General features: G+C 39.4%; 1 protein-coding gene across 1 annotated transcript in view; it reads right to left on the reverse strand.

The window, feature by feature from the left end:
* Window positions 1-5,709: 5,709 nt before the first annotated feature.
* Window positions 5,710-22,255, reverse strand: part of DHX40 (DEAH-box helicase 40) — a 39,186-nt gene continuing 22,640 nt past the window's right edge. Inside the window, exons 13-18 of the mRNA XM_004608618.2 lie at window positions 15,763-15,877; window positions 14,829-14,937; window positions 13,485-13,579; window positions 9,596-9,665; window positions 8,713-8,941; window positions 5,710-6,971 (exon numbers count right to left, since the gene is read on the reverse strand). Coding sequence (XP_004608675.1) covers window positions 6,832-6,971; window positions 8,713-8,941; window positions 9,596-9,665; window positions 13,485-13,579; window positions 14,829-14,937; window positions 15,763-15,877 — 758 coding nt within the window. The 3' untranslated portion in view covers window positions 5,710-6,831. The remainder of the gene's footprint in view (window positions 6,972-8,712; window positions 8,942-9,595; window positions 9,666-13,484; window positions 13,580-14,828; window positions 14,938-15,762; window positions 15,878-22,255) is intronic.

The raw sequence follows: 22,255 nt of genomic DNA on the forward strand, positions 1-22,255 counted from the left end.
ACCAAACTCATGCCTACCTCTGAGTTTGTGTTTCTAGGAGGATTCTGAGCACACTGGATGTGCTCAGGGGCTATTCCTGGCTCTGTTCAGGAACTCTTTCCAGGAGAGGCCACATGGTGCCGAGGACTGAACCAAGTGCTGCCATATGCAAGGAAATTACCTTAACCTGTGTACTCTCTGGCACCCTAAGCTCTGAGTTTGATGTCCGATATCACTAATATGGCCCCAAAGCATCACCAAAAACTGCCAAGTTTAAATAATAAAGCATTGCTTTGCTGTGTTTGAACTGAAAAATGCTGATTATGTAAAACAAAAAACTTGATTATTTCCTTTGCCTGGTTTATTATATTCCAAATAACTTTTAAGTTTAGTTCTATATAGGATATAATACACATCTGCTCATTCCATAACTCTCTAGTAATGAATATGCAGACTTTAGTGTTGGGGAGATAGTGCCAGCGGGAAGGCTCTTGCATGCAGCTGACCCCAATAAAAATTCCTGGAACCACATATGATTGCCTACACACAGTGCTGTGTGGCCCAAACACCAAAAGGCAAAAAACATTGCTCTTCCATATGATTCAGCAATTCCACTTCTTGATATCTACCCTAAGGTCCAAAACCTATTCAGAAAAAATATTTTCATTGAAGCACTATTCACAGTAGTCAAAACATAGACACATCCACATGTCCAAGAATAGATGGCTAGGGAAACTGTGGTTCATATATACTTAATGGAATACTACTTGGCTTTATATTATATAAAAAAAAAACACAACAAAATAATGCAAATTGCTGCTATGTGAATGGATCTAGAGAGTATAATGAATGAAGTCGGAAAGAGAGGGACAGGCTGGAGCAATAGCACAGCAGGTAGGGCATTTGCCTTGCATGTGGCCGACCGGGTTTGATTCCCAGCATTCCATATGGTCCCCTGAGCACCGCCAGGGATAATTCCTGAGTGCAGAGCCAGGAGTGACCCAAAAAGCAAAAAAAAAAAAAAAAGGGGGGGGGGGGACAGGTGCAGAATAACTCTCATGTGGAATATAAAGAAACATTGGTTTTAAAAAAGGAAAAGAGGGGCTGGAGCGACAACACAGCGGGTAGGGCGTTTGCCTTGCACGCGGCCGACCCGGGTTCGAATCCCAGCATCCCATATGGTCCCCTGAGCACTGCCAGTAGTAATTTCTGAGTGAAGAGCCAGGAGTAACCCCTGTGCATCGTTGGGTGTGACCCAAAAAGCAAAAAAAAAAAAAAAAAAATGGAAAAGAAAAAAGAAACACAGGGAGGGAGGGAATTAACAAATGGCCAAGGACAGAGAAGTCTAAGAACTGAGCTCACCATGGTGGATGCTGAGAATAAAGAAGGGGCTTGAGAGGGGGACATTTTGGTGAATTGTTGGAACATTTTAAGTATGACAGCATCATTAACACTGTTGTAAATCATGGAACCCAAAATATAAAAATATGTTCAGCTTCAATCTATTTACCCTGCTTCCTTATACTATTTAATTGGAAGCGTAGAGTAACCTATGCAATTACTAATCACACCTGTAGCCAAATCCCTTGCAAATAAATACCTACCATATACAAATCACCAAACTGAGTTCTTTATTTTTAATTAATTCATCTCTTTCTCTGTAGTTAGCTGGCCTTCAAGTAGTATTTGAGAAACATGAGGGGTGGAGTCAGAGACAGTACAATGGATAGGGCATTTGCTTTGCATGCAGTCAACCTGGTTTCAATCCCTGGTACTCCATATGGTCTCACAAGTCCACCAGGGGTAATTCCTGAACAGAGTCAGGAGTAAGCCTTGGGCACCAGTGGATGTGGTACAAAACAAAAACTAAAAGAAGAACAAGCGTGGGCTGGAACGATAGTACAGAGGGTAGAGCATTTGCCTTGCACACAATCAACCTGGGTTTGATTCCCAGCATCCCATATGGTCCCCTGAGCACCAGGAGGAGTAATTTCTGAGTACAAAGCCAGGTGTGACCCAAAAAGCCAAAAAAAGAAGAACAATTATATGGGGTGGGGGGTAAATATAGTCATATTATTTGCTTTGAAAGAATCAAATAGCATCAAGATTTTTTTTTACTGTTTTTAACTTCAAGGAATAGCTAACAATAAAAATCACTGCAAACTGTTGGGAAATAAAATTTATTGATTCTTCACAATAAGCTCCCTCCCTATTAGCTGTTAGCAAAAAGAAGAAACAAAAATATCAGCTACGTCATGAAATTAAGACAAACCCCAATCCCCCCCACCCCTCCCTCCTGTAAAATCAATGAAATTAGAATGGGTTTGTGAAAAATAGCCTTTTTGGTTCTAGTGCAAGTGACAATCAGAATGAAATCAAAGTATTTGCTGATGTGAGAATTACATAAAACCCAAATTTTTGGGCTAGAGGAATAGTGCAGGGCTTAGAGCATCTGCCTTGTAAGATGCTTTATAGAAAATGGGCCCCCAAAAGAAGATGAACTTCAAATTTCATTGTCGATATGTTTTATTGGAACACAACCATAACCATTTATTTATGTGTTGTCTAGAACTGCTTTTACATTAAACAGAGTAGGGTGCAACAGACTATATGTCCTGAAAGCCTAAAATATTTACTATCTAAGCTTATCAAATTGAAATCAGATTATTTCATTTCCTGTAGACAATTTGAACATGAGGGAAAGGTTGAATACCTAAATATATATAAATATTACCATAATGAGACTCCCCCCCCATAATCAAAAGAACATTTCTAAAGGACTACAGAGCTGCAGTAAAACAGGCACTTTACTACATTAGACTGACAGGAATAGAAACTGGCTCATCAATTCTGCGAAGCAGCTTAGAAGTAGACATCAGGAGCCTCAAAAATTATTTTTACTCCTTCAACCAGAAAAATATTTACAACTTATCCATTTTCCTATTGATCTATCCATAGTTTTATAAATAAGTTTCCAACTTTTTGCTATTAGAAACAGTGGATTATATGCTATTTTTATGAATAACATTCTTATGGCTTTTAAAAAATTTTTTGAGAGGTTGGAATGGGTTTGGACTACTCTCAGCAGTGTTCAGGGGCTAACCCTGGCTCTCTGACCAAAGGTCACTTCTGGCAGTGTACAGGGGGACCATATTCGGGTGCTGGAGATTCAAATATGGTCAGCTGCATTCTAGGCAAGCACCTTAACCCCTGTACTATCCCACTACCCCACTTTTTTGTGCTTAACATCAATCATTAATTGATCTTAAATTTACAGGACTCAGATTTCATGAGGAACAGAACATGCTATATACTCTAAGGAAGTTCCATGGGCAAATCTAGAGACAGGCTTGCTAGCTCACATCTTCAGCTTAACTAGCTATTAGCAAAATTTTCTCTCCTAGGCCAGCACTTTATATGCAATTGTTGCCAATTTAGTGGAAAAGTACTCCACTGTTACTTGTATTTCCTTAATTACTAGTATGTTTCATATCTGCTTATTATGCTTCCATTTATACAAATTACTGAACATGTCCTTTGCCCAATTTTCTATGACATTTCCCTTTACTGATTTTTTTGGTTTTGTTTCATTTAGTACTTTGAAGGTGAATCCATGTGCTTTTAAGAATAAACATCTGGAGTTGGAGATAGGACTGGGGGTAAAGCGCTTGCCTTGCAAATAGTCAACAGTCAATACAGGTTTGATTCCTAGCACCACATATGGTCCCCAAGCACTGCCAGAAGTGATCCATGAACACAGAATCAGGAGTAATCTCTAAGTACTGCCTGGTATGGCCCTGTTTCCAAAATCATAAACAACCCTTCTCTATTACCACCTTTCCTACAAAGCTCCTTCCACTTAACTAAATCCAGTATTCCTCTCACACAACTACTCAAAGCACTCTCAATGGAAAACTCTCCTACTGACACCAATTTCACAATTACCTCAAAAGTTTAGTATCTTTCTCCTTTAAAATATAAATATATAATACAAATTATTCCAAATTTCATAATGTTTTCTCACCCAACGTTTTCAGCCTACCGATCACTTATGTATATAATCTATACACCAAATAAACTGGTCTTTTTGTCCTTCCTCTCAATTGCCCCCTGGGCTTTCTATTATCTTTCTTGAACTATGCATACTATTCTCGGCACCTATCTGTTTATCAGAAATGCTTCAAGGAAAGCCCATATTACAGTGACAAATGTATGCGAATCATTTTTAAAATCCCTTTTTTGAAACATGGGAAAAAAACTGATGGGACAGTTCAACAGGCTGATAGGACAGGCTGGATGTATACTTTGCATGTGAAAGGCTTGGGTGCAATTCCTAGTACCATAAGATCTCCTGAGCATATCTGAGAACGATCCCAAGCAAGTGTGGCCCAAATCCCCAACTCCAAAAAAATAAAACTTACTCAGGCAAGAATTACCAATTCTGATAAATTCAGAGGGTGATGACTTAAAACTATTCACATAATCTCAAAATATTCCTCCCCCAAATAACTCATTAGTTGTGAACTAGATTAAAGAAAACTAAAATACTAACATGAGCAAACACCATTTGCCCTGAAGGGGAACACTATCACATATGCATTTTCCAGTAGAAAATGTACAAGGATGAGGAAATACAAGAAACCCAAACTGAAGAATTCTATAACATAACCACCCTATAAAGAAAATAATTAATGGGAACTAGAGAGTACAGAGGTTAAGGTACTTGCCTTGCATGTAGCTGACCATAGTTCAATCCCTGGCACTATATATGCTCCTCTAGCACCACCAGGAGTTATTTTGGCACAGAGCCAGAATAAGTGTGAGCACTGCTGGGTGTGGTCCAATTCCCTTTCCCCCCAAAGTTAATGAGGGCCAGAGAGTATTGGGCAGGGCATGGGGTCAGCAGGTAAGGTACTTGCCTTCCATGCAGTCAACCTCTGTTCATCCTTACCACATGGTCCTCCGTACACCAAGCCAGGAGTAGCCACTGAGCACCACCAGATGTGACCTAAATGGCCCCGCCTTCATTAGTATGGAAAATCAAAACTGAAGATACTTTCTAAATTAAAAGAAACCAAATACATGACTGGATCCTTAACTGGGGGAGCAGCTGCTAAAAAGGACAATATTGGTCAGATAATGAAATCTGAGGGTGAACTATAGACTTTGGGGCTGGGAGGGAGAGGGTTGTTTTGGGGTCACACCTGATGGTGCTGAGGGCTACTCCTGGCTCTGTGGTCACAGACCATGCAATACCAGGGATCCTAGGGCCGGCTGCATGAAAGGCAAACATCTTAATCCCTAAGCTATCTCTCTAACCCTGAACTACAGATTTATAATGTATGCTCCATAAATATTTTACTTAATAGAGCTTTAATTCCAGGAATTCAAAGTCATCCCACCAAGAGATTCAAAATCTGATTATAAGGAAATGTCTGAGAACTGATTTAGATCAAATGACTAATGTGCCGCAACAGTATACAGAACAATGAAAATTCAAATGAACAATAATACCAAAAAACGTTCAGAAAAATCATCACTCACCTTCTTTCAAGAGTAAGACATGGATTTGAGTCCGCATGAGAATTCTCAATAAAGGTTTCCAGTTTCTAATACTGAATAGAAAACTATTTAGATGCGCTAAAGGAAATAATTATCAAAGAATCACTTGCCTATAGAAATTTAGATTCTTACTTATTACCCAAAAATATCTAAAAACACACATTATACTTTCTTTTGAATTTTAATAACACTAATAGCTTTATTTAACAAACACTGAGTGACTACTATGTGCAAAGCACTGTGCTAGATTGCCATGGAAGATACAAAGATGAAAAAGACATAGTCCCTGCCCACAAGGAGCGTATAATCTAGTGGGGGAGACATACAAATACACACATAACTAGAATACAAGGCAGTAAACAACAGAGTGGGCAAGTGCTGAGTGTGGCCTGAGTGCAATACTAACTGGCCTCAAGGTTCAATCCAAAACACTGCTGAAGTAGTGTTGGCTGCTTTTGAAAATCCCTAGACTGGTATATTAGATGTTTAAATGATGCTACCTAAGCAGCTGGAGGCAAGAGAGTAGGTGGAGGGGTGTTTGAAACACTGTCACACCTACACACATGGTGATGATACAAGTATGTAGGGACAGCTTAAAAAAGAACATATATATAATCATCTGTCCTTTGGTTAATGGCTATAGCTACTGTTTTAAACAATATACTTTTATATAAAAAGGAATTTATATAATCCCAGAAAAATCAATTAAGGATTAATATTAATTCAATGAAGAATCCTGCCATAGGCAATTTTCTTATTTACTAATTCTTTTCTCTAAATATCTATAAAGCTCTGTAGCATTTAAACGGTTAGACATCTAAGTATTGCTGAGTAAAAACCTCTTATATTTAGCCTTCGGAAGGAAAAGGTCACATACCTGATAACCTGATAGAACACTATTCTAAATAGCAACAAGAAGGCCTTGAAGAGATTTAAGGAAAATAAGTTTTAACGCTTCAATGCAAATGAAACACACGCTGACTAAATACAATTAAATGTCTTTAAAACTATCTTAATGACAGCATTTGATACCAGTAAGGCCAGCAAAACTGAAGTGAGAAAAATATCACATGTATTGTCTTTCATTGGTTTTAATGCCTATGACAATGGCAACCCAATCTTTTCTTTGAAAATTCTATTTATTGGTATTGATGAGCTTTGATTTGCTTTTAGCTTAAATGCAAGAAACAGTTGCTGACCACTTCCTCTTTGTAGTGCTGACATAAATGGCAAAGTAGAAGCACATTTCCTGGCTGCTTTTCCTACTTCCTGATTTGGAGGGCTGGCTGTTTAGCCTGTTTCCTTCCGCGTGTCACTGTGGTCCTGGGACCTCTGCTGCTTTCTTTCAAGGAAACGAGCACGTGCATCTGATATGGATTTGTCATCATTTCTTCTTTGCATTTTCTTTAGAACTTCTTTTGATATTCCATCTGAAAACAATTGCATTAATCTAGTAAAACTTTAGTTTTAATATAAAGTACAAGAAATGTTGAGAGAAAAAGATGGTCTGATTTTTCAATGATAGGAAAAAGAAAATTTGCCACTTCTAAGGAAATGACATAGTGTTATGGTTAAAAAAATAAGAGCACTGGTTAGAGAGAGAGAGAGAGCACAAGTGGCAGAGGAATGCCTAGCAGGCCCAAGGCCCTGAAAACAATCCCCAGCACAGTAAGGTCCCCAGCACAGGACAGCCAGGTATAGCGCTTGTGGCCCCAAGTACCAGCGAGTGAACTCTATAAAAAAGATAATAAAGAGCAAGGAAGCCTGAGGACTTGAGAAAATTGACCCTACTTTGAAAGCATATACTACAGTAACACACTGCAATACAATGCCTAGTTTTAGGCTGATAAGAGTAGAGGAGTTAAGGCACTGGCCTTTACAGCAGCTGATCCTGGTTCTATTCACATCCCCAAAAGGTGCCCTGAGCACAGCACTGGGACTAGCCCCGGAGCACTTCTGAGTGCAGCAAACAAGCCCCACCCCCAAAATCCAAAAAATAAAATACCTAGTTGATAACAATAAAAGTCTGAAGACTTTTCTATGATCTTCAAAAAAATTATTCACCAATATCTTCTCCATTGACATAATATAATTTTCTCCATCAACCTTAAAAAGCTTTTCTGAGAACTTTATTCTAAGTTGAAAAGCTTTCCATCCTACTTCATTAGCATAACTATATAAATCTTCCAATCAGAGACCTAACGCTTCATGAGATAATCTCCCTGAATGAAAGAAAAAGATGTTCTGGGCAGCTAGAGAGATAGTACAGAGCTAAAGGCATTTGCCTACCATGTAGCCAACCACAGTTTGGTGAACAGTTGATCCCCAGCACTACATGTGCTCCCAAGAGCACTGCCAGGAGAGGCATCTATAGCACATAGTCCCTGAGTACCCTCAGGTGTGGTCTAATCCCCACCAGGCAAAAGAGGAAAAAATAAAAGATGCTTTGAAATAATAATTTACAAGATTTTTTTATACAAAATGAAAATACTAAAACACCACTGGGAAAAACTGTGCCATTAATGGTTAAGGATATATACACCAAGCACCTTGGATTTAAAATTCAGCTTCCAGGGCTGGAGTGATAGCATAGCAAGTAGGGTGTTTGCCTTGCACTCGGCTCAACCCGGGTTCGATTCCCAGCATCCCATATGGTTCCCCGAGCACCACCAGGAGTGATTCCTGAGTGCAGAGCCAGGAGTAACTCCTGAGCATTGCTGGGTGTGACCCAAAAAGAAAATAAATAAATACCCAGCTCTGGGTCACAGCCTTTAAAAATAAATTAAAAAATAATAATAATAAATAAATAAAATAACATAAAATTCAGCTTCCCCAACTATTGGCTATGGAATTTTAAGCAGATTATACTACGATTAAGCATCTCCTCATTTATAAAGTGGGAATACACATTTACCTCACAGGGTTGTAAAATTTCAATAGGATAATGTAAGTGGCTAGCACACGGAGAAAGCTCAAAGATGTCAGGGAAGTTAAGGAAACAAGACTAGCTGGAAATATAAAAGGAAGTCAAATCTAACACTGATGACAACCCTGCTTCCTGAAGACCCAGAGTCATAATCTAAGCCTTGTAAAAATATTTATGTAGTAATGTGAGAATGTGGATATTAAAACTCCCAGGATTTATACCACTAGGACAAGTGACTCACTCACCCTTCAGATTCTTTACATTTTCTTTATTTGTCCATCGCCTTCTTGCATCATCTCTCATTTCACGACGAGCCACACTGCTCAGATCATGTGCATTAAATTCATGCAACTTAGGTAACAAGTCTCTCACCCATTCATAACGAATTGGACATACAATTCTTGCGTAGACTTTGGTGGTAACTAATACCTCATGAAAAATGATCCATTCAAGTTTGGTTTCCTGTTCATGAAGCTATATAAAAGAAATCATTTAAGAGTAACTCATTAATGTGCTTTATTCCAAATTATGCAAACAAAAAATTAAGCCAAATTCTTCAGAGTTCCTATGTTTTTTTCTTTTTGGGTCATGCTCAGCAATGCTCAGGAGTTACTCCTGGTGGTGCTTGGGGGACCATATGTGTTACCAGGAGTCGGTCAAGTGTCAGCAACATAAAAGGCAAGTGCCTTACTTCCTATATTATCTCTCTGGCAGCATATATTTTAATTAAACAGAGGCATGAAACAAGCAAGATCTTGAGACACAATAAACCTAACCTCAAAGAAAAAAATGTTAAGGCATTTCCTACATTTTTACAAATTACTTCTTTTTTCTTTTAAGACATGTCATGTCCAGCTGTGCTCAGGAGTTACTTCTGGCTCTGCATTAAGGGATCACTGCTGGCGGGGCTCAAGGGACCATATGGAGTGCCAGGGATTGAATCTAGGTTGGTCAGGTGCAAGGCAAGCACCCTACCCACTGTACTAACTCCCCAGCCCCTACAAATTTATTTCTTATTAAAAATAAGGTACTTACTGGACAAAGAGATAGTACAGCGAGTAGGCTGCTTGCCTTGCCTTGAGCACTGCCTGCTATGGCCCAAAAACAAACAAAAAATAAGGTACTTACTGCTGAGGAAGGATGAATGTGGACTGGGCTTCCACGCCCATCCATGGTACAAAATGTTCTTCCAACAGATCTTGGAAAAGGAAAAAAAAAGAAAAGTGTACCATTAACAATGATTTGTCTTTTTGCCTTGCTGCAGGGAGCTTAGGTTTATTTGGGTTACTCCCATCACAGTGCTCCTATTCCTGTGTTTATTTGTGACTTCTTTCTTTGTGCTCTGTTAAATTGTAAATATTGTTTTTCTCTTCTTAAGTCCTTTGCATAGTTAATTCAGAGTAATGTCCTTTTTGTATAGGCACAAGAAGACAGTAAATGCTATACTTTTGTAACATGACAGTTAATTGAAAAGGAAAACAAATCAGTAGTGTTAAATCTAATAATGAAGCATTATAATATAGTATACTACAAATAACATAAGCAGGCTTACATTTATTTGATTTTCACCACAAGTTTTCTACCAATTTACCTTAAACTAATAGTAATAGTCAGGGGGCCAAGAAGATGGCTCAAAAGTGTGTGCCACATGCTTTACATAAAGGAGCCCCAGGTTTGATCCCCAGCACCTAATGGTCCCCAGGCATCCCAAGGACTGACCCCCAGCTCCAACAGGCTCCTGACACCCCTCATGTCATTTCAGTTAAATATAAACATTTCCTATAAGTAATAATATTAATAGTAACTGTTACTGGTGTGTTAAGAGGTTCCAAAATAAAAACTCGAAACCGCCTATGACTTTGAAATTAGCCAGTCTTCTCAAGGTCACAGAGTTAATGCATGATGAAACCAAGTCTGATTTTTTTTTTTTTGCGGGGGGGATGGGGGGAAGGGGAAGAGGGTAGTGGGAGAGTAGGGGCAGAGTGGATAGGGTTTAGGACACAACCAGCTGTGCTCAGGGAGGTCATTCCAGGCAGTGTTCAGGGACCTTATGTAATGTCAGAGATTGAAACTGGGGCAGCCACATGCAAGGCAAGCACCATAATCCCTGTACTATCCCCCAGGCCCCAAAAACCAAATCTTCTGCTTTCAGTGGTATTTTTTATATTTTGCTTTATCTCTTTTTAAAGGTAGAAATTATTTTCCAAAAGAAATTCTAGAATCTGACAGAACACTTGTCTATCATATTCCTAATTCACGTTTTTAGTTTGGGTTTGGGACCTCATCTGGCGGTGCTTTGGATACTCCCAGCTCTTTGATGCAGGATTGCTCCTACGGTGCTCAGGGGCATCATGTGACGCTGGGAATAGATACTGGACCTCCTACATATGAAATATGCAACTCAGCTTTCACTCCAGTCCTCTAACCCATGTTCTTAGCTTCACATTCTTATTCTTGTCTACACTTATCTATATAAATTTTGTTTAAACACCAGTCAAAATAATAGCTCTAGCTCAGTGTACATAATTTATTTCCTATAGTATTGTGTTTATGTATACATCTATTACAGTTCTGATCAAATTACACTGTAATCACTTGTTCATAAATCTGTATCTCTATACCTAAATATCAAGAGTGATTCTGGGAATCAAGGGCACAGCTCAAAGGACTGAAGTGCATGCCTGCATACATAGGCCCCAAGTTCAATCCCAAGCACCACAGGCTTAGCCTGTGATAGATGCTGCCTCAGTAGGCCCCCATACCACTGGAGAGGCCCAAAAACAAAAATACTGTGACACAGGATTCACATGTTATCCTTTTTTTTAAATCTCCACCCTTGCTCAGTATTTGGTTATATAACAAGAAAATGGTCATATTTATATCTCAATGTTCCGAACCAACCTCAAATATCTAGAAAAGTTCTACAGTACAATCTTTTTACTTAAATCATGAAAGTTGCCAGTCTTATGCCTAATCATCCAGATATGTTTGAGTGTACATTCCATTCAAGTATGGACATTCTATTATAGAAGCATAATCCACCCTCTGTTACACTACTAACATTTAATCCTCAGATCCCACTGAAGTTTTACAATGTCCCAACTATCCTTTGTAACAAAAGTATCCAATAAAGAAGCATTTGTCTTGATTCTGGAATTCTTACCAGTTTGTTTTTGATCAATCTTTCATGATCTTGTCATACTTAAAGATCATAAACTAATTACTTAACAGAATTTTCATTTGTATTAGGATGATCAAATTCAGATTATGTATTTTAAGTGGTATCACAGAAGTGATGCTGCATTCTCTTTCTACTGTATCAAGAACATCATTTCAATTTACTTTATTACTAATGATGTTCACTCTGCGTAATTCAGGAAGCTTCTACCAAGCTTCGCACTATACAGCTGTTTGTTATTTTTTTTTAGTATTTTTTGCTTTCCCCTTTTATTAAGAATTTTCTACAGACAATCAACTTTGTAAATAATTCCATTCATCACTGAACTTTTAACATATTCACTCATTAAGTTTAAATGATTAACATTTCATATTTTATATAATAGGCTATCTGCTATTATTTATTACTACAGTGATGCTCAAAAAGCCCATATTTAATCAGTTAGGGCCTATTCAAACTGGCTCCTCCATGCTTCTGACATGTCCTCAACTTTTACTTCCTTGCTTGCTGGCAAAATAAAATTTTCTGTACTCATCTTCATGTTCCAACCTATTTCTCCAAAGAGCTCTTTTTTTTTTTCTTTTTGGGTCACACCCAGCGATGAACAGGGATTACTCCTGGCTCTGCACTCAGGAATTACCCTGGCGGTGCTCAGGGGACCATATAGGATGCTGGGATTCGAACCTGGGTTGGCCGAGTGCAAGGCAAACGCCCTACCCACTGTGCTACACTCCAGCCCTGAGCTCTTAATTCTTTAAGGATATTCCAAAACCAAGATCTGGGTACTAAGTATATTGGTTGCTGTCACAGTGCCCTTGTTCCCTGTCCCTCTGAGAGCTAGGGTATATATGTATACTAATATTTACAAACATACAAATAGATAATGTACATATTTAGTGTATACATCTTACACATCTAGTTATAAGAATCATAATGCATACTGATACTCTAAAGTTGCAATTCAGCCCCACATCATTCTCATTTTCTCCCTTTCAGGTTTTTTTTTTTTTTTTGGTTTTCAGGCCTTACCCAGCAGTGCCCAGAGGACTATGTGTAGTTCTGGGGATTGAACCCAGGCCAGCTGCATGCAAGGCAAACACCCTACTCTCTGTACTATTTCTCCAGCCCTTCCCCTTCAATATCTCCAGCTCCCTTCACTATTATCTTTCAAAAACTATTATCTTTAATGTAGTTAATTGTGTGGAGAACTCTTCTGTATCTAACAAATCTCCCATCATCATCATTTCCCCATTCCCCTAACAAAGATGCCCTTTCTCACTACATTCAGACTCTTAACCCCAGACAACTGTGACAGGAGTGCCTTCCCATTCTGCTACAACTGACACTCCACACCAAGCTGTCCCTGTCCAGGATGCCGCATCAACCTACTGGGTTTTCACAATCCAGTCACCTCTCTCACTTAACCTAGGTGCTGAAACTCCATCTTGCGCAGTCATCCTTCATGGGTTCACCCTCTCTTACCCAACTTGAGTTCCAACAGCCCAACTCTAATAACTGCAGTTCCTTCTACAGAAATGACAATTATGAAAAGGGTCACTAATTATTTTCATTTGGTTTGGGGGCAACATCCAATGATGTTCAAGGCTTGCTTCTGGCTCTACAACTCAGGGATCACTCCAGAAGGGATGCAGGGATCATATGGGGTGCCGAGGATCGAACCCAGGTTGGCTGTGTGCAAAGCAAACGTCCTACCCACTGTACTATCTCTCCAGCCCCCGTCACTGCAATTAATGTCATCATAATCAAACCCTGAATCCTAATACTTAAGAGTTCAATACTCTGACCAAATTATCTACATCTCAAGCTTGTATTTCTTACCGTCTTGCGACATTTTTGAAATAGCCTGCACAAAGACATCTTCGTAGTACTTCATGTTTAGGGCCTTCGAAAGTCTCTCGTGGGAAATCACTTTGCTGTAGAACACAAATACAGTGGTAAATATCACAGAAAATATCAGATTATCCTTTTATTTTGAAAAAGGATCTAGCCTAGCAAAAGTGTGTGATCTCCAGTGCACCACACAACCACCTCCATATGAGCACCACAATCCAGTGCAAACCCCAGTGAGCGCCATAACTAAGCATCCCAACACAGCAACCAAGATCATCATCACCAGAACAGAAACAAACGGGAAAGAGAGAAAAACAAAATTTAAAAAATTTTAAATATAAAAATGAAATTTAGGGTAGTGTTAACAAAAGTCAAAGGGAAGAGGGAATGGAGAGTTGGTTGCAACATGGAAAGATAAAATAATCCAGGAGATAGATAATGGTGAAAAACACATTAACTATGTGAATATATCTAATGCTACTGAGCTAGGTAATGGTTAAAGTGGCAGACGTTATCCATACATAGTTTACCACAATAAAAAGGTACAGCTAACAAATATCTATGTTGAATAAGGAAAAACAACCAAAAAAAGTATGTAACATGAATGCAAACTTATACCATGACACAGAAAGTGGACCAGTGGTTATTAGTGGTGTAGGCTCCAGAGATGGGATGAATGGATGTATCAATCGATTACAAAAGATCAAGTGGAAACTTGGAAAGTAAAAGAAGTTATCTTGATTGTGCTGATGGTCATGGGTATATACAAATGTTAAAACTTGCCAAATTGTCTACTTCATTTTTGGAGGGTACTGGGGGTTGAATGTAGAAAGCACACTCTACTACTTATTAACCCTAAATTGTATACTTTAAATATGTAATGTTTATTGTATGTCAGTTATAATTCAATAAAGCTATTTTTTTAATCTCTATTTCTGCAGGAAACAAATCCTTTGTTATTAATGAGGTCACGGGCAGAGCCTGGCAAGCTACCCGTGGTGTACTCGATATGCCAAAAAACAGTAACGATAGGTCTCATTCCCCTAACCCTGAAAGAGCCTCCAATCACTGGGAAAGATGAGTAAGGAGAGGCTGCTAAAATCTCAGAGCTGGGAGGAATAGAGACGTTACTGATGCCCGCTCGAGTAAATCCACAAACAACTGGATGACAGTGACACAGTGATTAATGAGGAAATTTCCATGACGTGAGGGAGACAGCAATACATAGTAGCAAGTAGGAAGGTGATAAGAAGTAAGATTACATTAATGAAAATTAAGTATGAAATATATAGGTCCAAAATTATACTCATGGGGAAAAAAATGTTTAATTACCTGCTTAAGTTTCCTGATTAGTTCTCGAAGTTGAGCTTCTACACGAAATGCTGAAAACAAGCACCTCCAATGAATCCAGTGTTTTTGGCACCATGAAGCTGGCGCTCCACTGCAAAACAAAAATGCCCGAATTTCTCACATTCTAGCTTTTTTTTTTTTCTTTTTGGATCACACCCGGCGATGCACAGGGGTTACTCCTGGCTCTGCACTCAGGAATTACCCCTGGCGGTGCTCAGGGGACCATACGGGATACTGGGAATCGAACCCAGGTCGGCCACGTGCAAGGCAAACGCCCTACCCGCTGTGCTATCACTCCAGCTCCCTGACATTCTAGTTTTTAACACAAAACTAAAACCCTCTAAGTGACTATCAGCTCTTTTACGTGACCTGTCCAAGTACTGAAAAAGCACTTTAAGATATTTGCAAAACCAGATAGATTAACATAGGTATCTGAGTGAATTAAAAACAAAATTTTAAATGGATTTCTTTTCCAATTATACTGTAACAAATATTCAATTACAGAACCAGAGAGATAGTACAAGGGTTTAGATACTTGCCTTGCATGCAGCCGACCTCAGTTTGATCCCTAGTTCTGCTGTGGTCTCCCCACATTGCCAACAGTAATCCCTAAGCACGGAGCCAGCCAAGTGAAATCCCTACCCCCCAAATCCAATCATTTTTCTCATCCCAACTAGCTATATAAAACTGAAATTCTATATACAAGGTGCTTTTTGGGAATGATATGGGAGATAAGAGGAGAATTTCATATTAAACAAATGTTTACCAAATAAAAATCACCTGACAGAGATAACCATCATTAATGTCCACAAAAAATACCTACTCACTACCATACCCACTGAAGTCATAAAGTAAGTACATACTGGAGCTGTATTTCAAACTGACACTCTCTAATACAAAAAATTCTCTCACATACCTTGATTTGCACTGTTCAAAGATGACTGCTAAAGTTGCAAAGTCATTAAATCCTCCAGCTTTAGTTGCCAATTCTCGATGTCTCTGTTCTGCTTCCTTCTGGTATTCTGGATCAACTGAAATAACAATTGCCAAAGCATTTCAATTCTACTTTACATCAAGTGCCCACATTCACTACTTATTCAAGGAAAACATCTGCCTTACACTTTCTTTGGTTTAGAATAAGATGGAACTGTATCACTTTCACAACTCTTTTTTTTCTCCTTTAAACCACACTTCAGATTTTACCAGAACAGCAACATTACTTGTCTCAATTTTTATGCTTTTAAAATAGTGTTTGGCTACCAGAGACATGGCTCAATAGTAGAGTTCATGCATTCTAAATGCAAGTCCTTGAGTTTGATCGCCAGCAAGTAGAAAAAATAATAATTTTGTATGTATATGCATATATTAATAAAAGTTTGATATTCCCAGTATATTACCCATAAATCAACTGTTAAGGCTAACCACTGTTACTATTTTCTACATGTATAAGCATATATAATGTTTTATTTTAATATAAATAGGATGTGACATAATGTAAGACTAACACCCAAGGACAGTAGAGACAAGGGCCAGGAAGATTGCTCCACTGTTCAAAGCCTGCCTCATGAGCTGAGGAAGAAGGCAGCTGGGACAGAGAAGGGACTCACTAAGTCAATGATGGTTGGAGGGACCGTTCAAGAAGGGAGATGTGTGCTGAAAGAAGATAAAGGACCAAACATGATGGCCTCCTAGTATCTATATTGCAAACCATGAAGGCCAAAAGTAGAGACAGAGTAAGAAGGAAACTGTCTGCCATAGAGGCAGAAGGTGAAGTTGGATGGGGGTGACGGGAGGAATACTGAGGACATTGGTGATGGAAATGTACACTGGTGGAGGAATGGGTGTCCTATCATTTTATGACTGAAACACAATCATGAAAGCTTTGTATTCAACTTTTTAAAAATTATAGAACAATCAGATATGTTATGAAAACTTTATGCTCTTGTTTTGGGGCCACACTCAAAATGCTCAGGGGTAATCCTGGCTCTGCACCCAGGAATTACTCCTGATGAGTGCTTGGGGGACCAGATGAGATGCTGGGGATTGAACTCAAGTTGGCTTTATGCAAGGCAAAAGCCCTACCCACTATACTATCTCTCCAGTCCTAAAACTTTATTAGTTAACAGTTCCCAGCTAGCACTCTGCCAGCTGTACTATCTCTCCAGCCTCCTATGCCTGGTTTCTTTTGCTCAATATTTTAAAGATAAAGTTTTTACTGACATGAACATAATCTCATTCTGAAACAGAGGTGCTCTCTGATTCTCTGATTACCCATATAAAACTCTCCCCCAGGGAAATCTTTCAGAGTTCCACTTTTTCAAAACATCCTAATTGTTACAAAACTTCCTTTTAAGACAAGCCCTATTCCTTCAGTAAACACATGATAGCTAGATTTAGCATAGGCAGCACGTTTCCTGAATTCTAGGGAACTGTGCTGCTATGGACTATGATATGACTCAGCAAAGTAACAGTTCCTGGTTTGGAAAGAAAGCAATCAGATTTAAAGAAGACACTCAGGAAGGTATAAAGGGTTCCTCCAAACTGTAAATTGTTTCCATCTGTGTTACTTAAGGAACAAGGTAAGGACAGAGACAAAAGAAGAAAGAATATGATTTATCACAGGCACTACAAAGGATGCTGATAAAGTGAAGAGATAATGAACCACTCAGGGACAGTGATTTTTAAGACAAAACATGTCATTTCAAGCCCCAAATCACTACTGCCAAGAGATATTAAGCCAAAATCAAACTGTACAAGTCTAGTACTGTTGGATAACATTGGGTTGTCCTTGATCCTCCTGCAGGTAGCTTATGTTTATTGAGCAACTCCCATAAACAGTGCTCCTGAGACACACCCAATTCCATCAGGCAGTAATAATCTAATACTGCTTTTCTTTTTCCTTTATGTCATTTGTATGGTTTATTTAGCAATGTCCTTTTTATATAGAAAGACAGTTGATGCTATGCTTTTGTAACATGAGAGTTAACTGACTCCAAAAAAATATTTATACCTTGGCATCCATCATATTTACCTGACTTAAACCTCAGTTACCCTTACTTCCTAACATTCCCAAAAGGAGGATTCCGACGAAGGGACTGGATGGACCCAGGGCAAGCTGTAAGCTACCCTGGCATCGGAAAGGGACAAGCTAAGAACCAAAAGCGTAAGTAAAGAGCACAGTCATGGAACAAATTCTGTCATGACCCAAAGAAAAGTAACTGAATAAGGACCCTGCTGGGGTTAGGAAAGACTAACCTGGCCTGAGGATAGTAGTCTGGGATATATAGCGAGATGTCCCCAGGAAGAGCCCATCTTCAAGCTTAATATGTCTTTTACCGTTCATACAAAATGACTAGAAATATCATAAGAAGTAAATTTACTATGATTGTTTAAAAGAATCACTAGCTGAGGAAAGGATAAAGCAATATACACCAGATTGAATACTGCCCTTGAGCGGATCTCCTAGTAACCTGGAGTACTGAGATGAGATTCTGTCTTTGAGTTATTTTCCTAGAACTTTCTCTGAAGGAGTAGCTTTATCTCTGTTATGACAATGTTCAGCCCCACCTATGCGTACCCCCGCCCTTCACGATTTCCATATAACTATGCTGTAAGGGGAGAGTAGGGACTATGATAAATATAAGGACTAGAAAGACGAGAACTGAGAGGACTTTAAGGTCTTTGAGACTAGGATGATGGAACCAGGATGACTGGGACTAAGACCAAAACTATGACTAAGATTGTTCTGTAAGGGATAGATCAGATTACACTGGGGAGGAGAGAGAAATAAACTGATACTGACCAGCCCAGTTCCCCTGTTTCTCCATTCCCCCCAGTCCTTGGTCTGGCCTGGGGAGGCGGTGCCTTTCTGGAAACTCATAGCTGGGGTCCCTGTGCCTGGGCCTGAACCACCAACTGGTGGGCATCTAAAGGTAAGGACTGCATTGGTGGACCCCCACTTACTAAGGTGAGTGGGAGAACAAATTCTCGGGTTACTGGGGACTTAAAAGTTCTAGCTATATCCCCCCCACTCAGAGGAGAGTAGGATAGTAGATCTTTTAGGGTGCTGGGAGTTAGAATCTTAGTCATCCTCTCCCACTAAGATGGGATAGAATCTGGGCCTCCCCAGGCTCTTCCAGTGTTTTTCAAGCCAGACTGAACAGGCCAAGCCATTTATGGATTTGATTCAGTATCTCCTGAAGAACAGGGGACCCAGAAAACTGCATTTCCAGTAGAAACACGTACTCAAAGTAAAAATATTTCTGACGCTAGCAAATTATTGTTCCCTACCGCTGTCAAACCGGAGAGACCCCCATCTCTTCCACATAACTCCACTTCCAGTGCATCAGATGAAAGTGATGCAGATGATAAGCCTGCTGTCACTTCCTCGGATTCTGAGAGTACCAACCCTGCCGTGGCTCTGAACACTAGAAGACAAATCTCCCCAAGGTCAGAAACTCCAAGATCCCTGAACTGCTCCTTACTATAAAGAACTGTACAGTTCCAGTGGCCTTGGTCCCTCTCCAACATTGAAATTTTAGAGACAGTTTCCTAAATTTAATTCTTCCCTTCTAGGACTCCAAGTGACCTTACAAATCTTCAGTTTGGTTGACTATCAACTAGTATAGTAATGTACACAGTTGGCTTACCATTTATTAAAATACAAAAATACCTCCCCGACCCCAGGGACCCAGCCCTGGCAGCTGCTCCACAACTCTCCACACACTCAGGCCGAGCCTCAATCATGAGTGAATCTTTTCCTGGACCGTTAGGACACAACCTACCCATATTCCAAGGGTACCACACCACTTTTGATGAGATCCAAACTAGAGCAACCAACCTTAGAGGGAAATACTATATTATTTTGATTCTGCTGTGGGGCAGGGATTGAGGTACGGGATGGAAACACCTGAAATATGGTGGTGGGATTGGTGTTTGAATATTAAATGTGATCAAATATTGTGAATTACTTTATAAAATAAAAAATAAAATAAAATACAAAAATAACTGCAATGAATTTTAGTAGTTTACAAATTTTTTTTGGATTTCAATTTTAGCCTCAGTTTCTTATTTTGTGAATGTTAACGCTGCATGAATAGTGAGGGATCTGTTGTTTTAGAGTGATTGCCTACTCACAATTTTTTAAATGTAGGCAGCACACTGCTTTCCTTGCTATCCTTTCCACACTGCTACCTTTCCTCTGTTCTCTGATTCTCCCTAACTATTTTCAAAGTCAAGGAAAATGACAGAACATATTTCTTCTCCTTCTCTTGACCTTTCCCCTTAAATATAATCTACTTAAGAGCCAGAGAAATAGCATGATGAGCTAGAAGACATGTTTTACATGCAGGAGTTATGAGCACAGGCAGGAATCAACTAAAGCACCAAGCCATGTGTGGACCCAAAACAAGACACTTTTTAAAAATTAAAATTAATTAAAATTGAAACTGGCAGAAATCTTATAAGATGTGGAGTAAAGTCTAAACCCGTAACACACAGTTCTACAATCTCAGAAAATTTATCCTTTAATCAGTAGTTGGATTACCCATCTTTAACTACTTTTATAGACTTGTTATTTTCTTTAGTTTAAGATCTTTCCCCAATGAGATTTTATTATCAGTTTTATCTCATGCAAATAGGTACATGCTATTAAAGCAAAAGCATAAATGAGCTGAAGCAGCAAAGATTCAAGGCTCTTATCGGCTGAAGTTCTTCCTTTGGGATGAGAATTCAACTCTTTTCTTTACAGCAATCAATTAGAAAACAAAACTTATGGAGAAAAGATTTCAATAACAATTCTGAAAGCTGAAATGGGGATATGGGTCATAAACACATAAAAACAAAGAACCCTTCATTAAAAAAATACCAGATGAAATATCTGAAATAACAATTTCTGAACCCAATGCTATTTCAAACTTGGATCTGTTTTAAGGCATAGCTGCTTAGCTCCTAAGCCCTCACTTCAAAACTTCTAAAGAAATTCCTATGCCAGCAAACATTGTATACACAGTACAAAAAAGGAAAAAATATTAAATGTGCTGACAGAATTATCATTTTGCTAATTAAAAATCTTTATTCAATGTAATATCTGAGACTATTGGCCAGTTTCAGCAATAAGTTAAATTGAGCTGTTCTACATTTAAGACCCAAGTCAGGAAAGACTGCTCAACATATTCAGTCAAGTGCCCTCAGAAGGAGCACCCCACTCACCTCCATACTTCCAGAAGCCCCAGCAGCTACATTCCACAACAGACATCAAGTAAGCTCATTTATCAGTGCAGAGCTACAGACTCAAAATTAAATCTCAGGGCGCTCCCCACCCAGACAAGAACCGGAGTGGCTACACACACAAAACGGCTCCTCTGCTCCTTAAAGACTATGATCCTGGAGGGCTACTAATCACTTTTGGCACCCAGTGGCTTCTTACAGAAATGCATCTAGACTGTGAACTGAGCTACAAAACCAGGCCACCCGGGGAGGGGAAAGGTTTTTCTCTCTCAGTCTTGTCTTTCGGTGACTTCTGGCAGAAATCTCCCTGGACTTAATTTCTAAAATATCAGAAATCAAAAACCGCAGGGTTGCGAGCTCATATATTCTTCACTCTCAGCAATGGAAAACAAATTATCAAATGATGCCTTTTCAGCAGGTTTGATTGTTGGGGGGAAATTCTAAATAATAATAGTGAGTTCTCTGTTGACACACTGAATGTACTCAAAATATAGAGAGTAAAGTGAAGATCATTAGCCACTCAGGTGGGAGGGTGTGAGAGGGGGGGATATATTGGGGTTCTTGGTGGTAGAACATGTGCACTGGTAAAGGAATGGGGGTTTGATCATTATATGACTAAGACTTAAAAAAAATTAAATCTCAGAGGATATCAATTAGCACAAAGATTCACAGATATACCAGTCTTCTGGTGAAACTCTGGGGTGCCTTCAGAAAAAAAGGCATCCCTTGGGACTGGTGTGACAGCACAGCAGGTAAGGCTGTGGCCAACCTGGGTTTAATTCCCAGCATCCCATATGGCCCACTGAGCACCACCAGGGGTAATTTCTGAGTGCAGAGCCTAGAGTGACCCTTGTGCATCACCAGGTATGACCCCCCCCCAAAAAAAAGAAAGAGGGCATCCCCACCCTGCTAAGTCCTGGATGCCACACAAACTACCACAGCTGCCACCATGCCAATGGCCAGTCAATGGCCTGGCTCCACTGTCTCATAACTATGTTCTACTGAAAATTTCAGGTACACAAGTTTTCAGGCTGATAACTCTGGGGTTTTCTCAGAATGGGCACAGGCAGCCTCCCCCTGTGTCCATTCACCTCCACATACTTCTGGCAGCCCTGGCAGCCACGCCCACATCCTACAATTGCTGCCATGTAAACTCATGCCTAGTTAAATGTTATGGAGTT

Source organism: Sorex araneus, chromosome 3 (genome assembly GCF_027595985.1).
Source record: "Sorex araneus isolate mSorAra2 chromosome 3, mSorAra2.pri, whole genome shotgun sequence".
NCBI classification, from domain to species: Eukaryota; Metazoa; Chordata; class Mammalia; order Eulipotyphla; family Soricidae; genus Sorex; species Sorex araneus.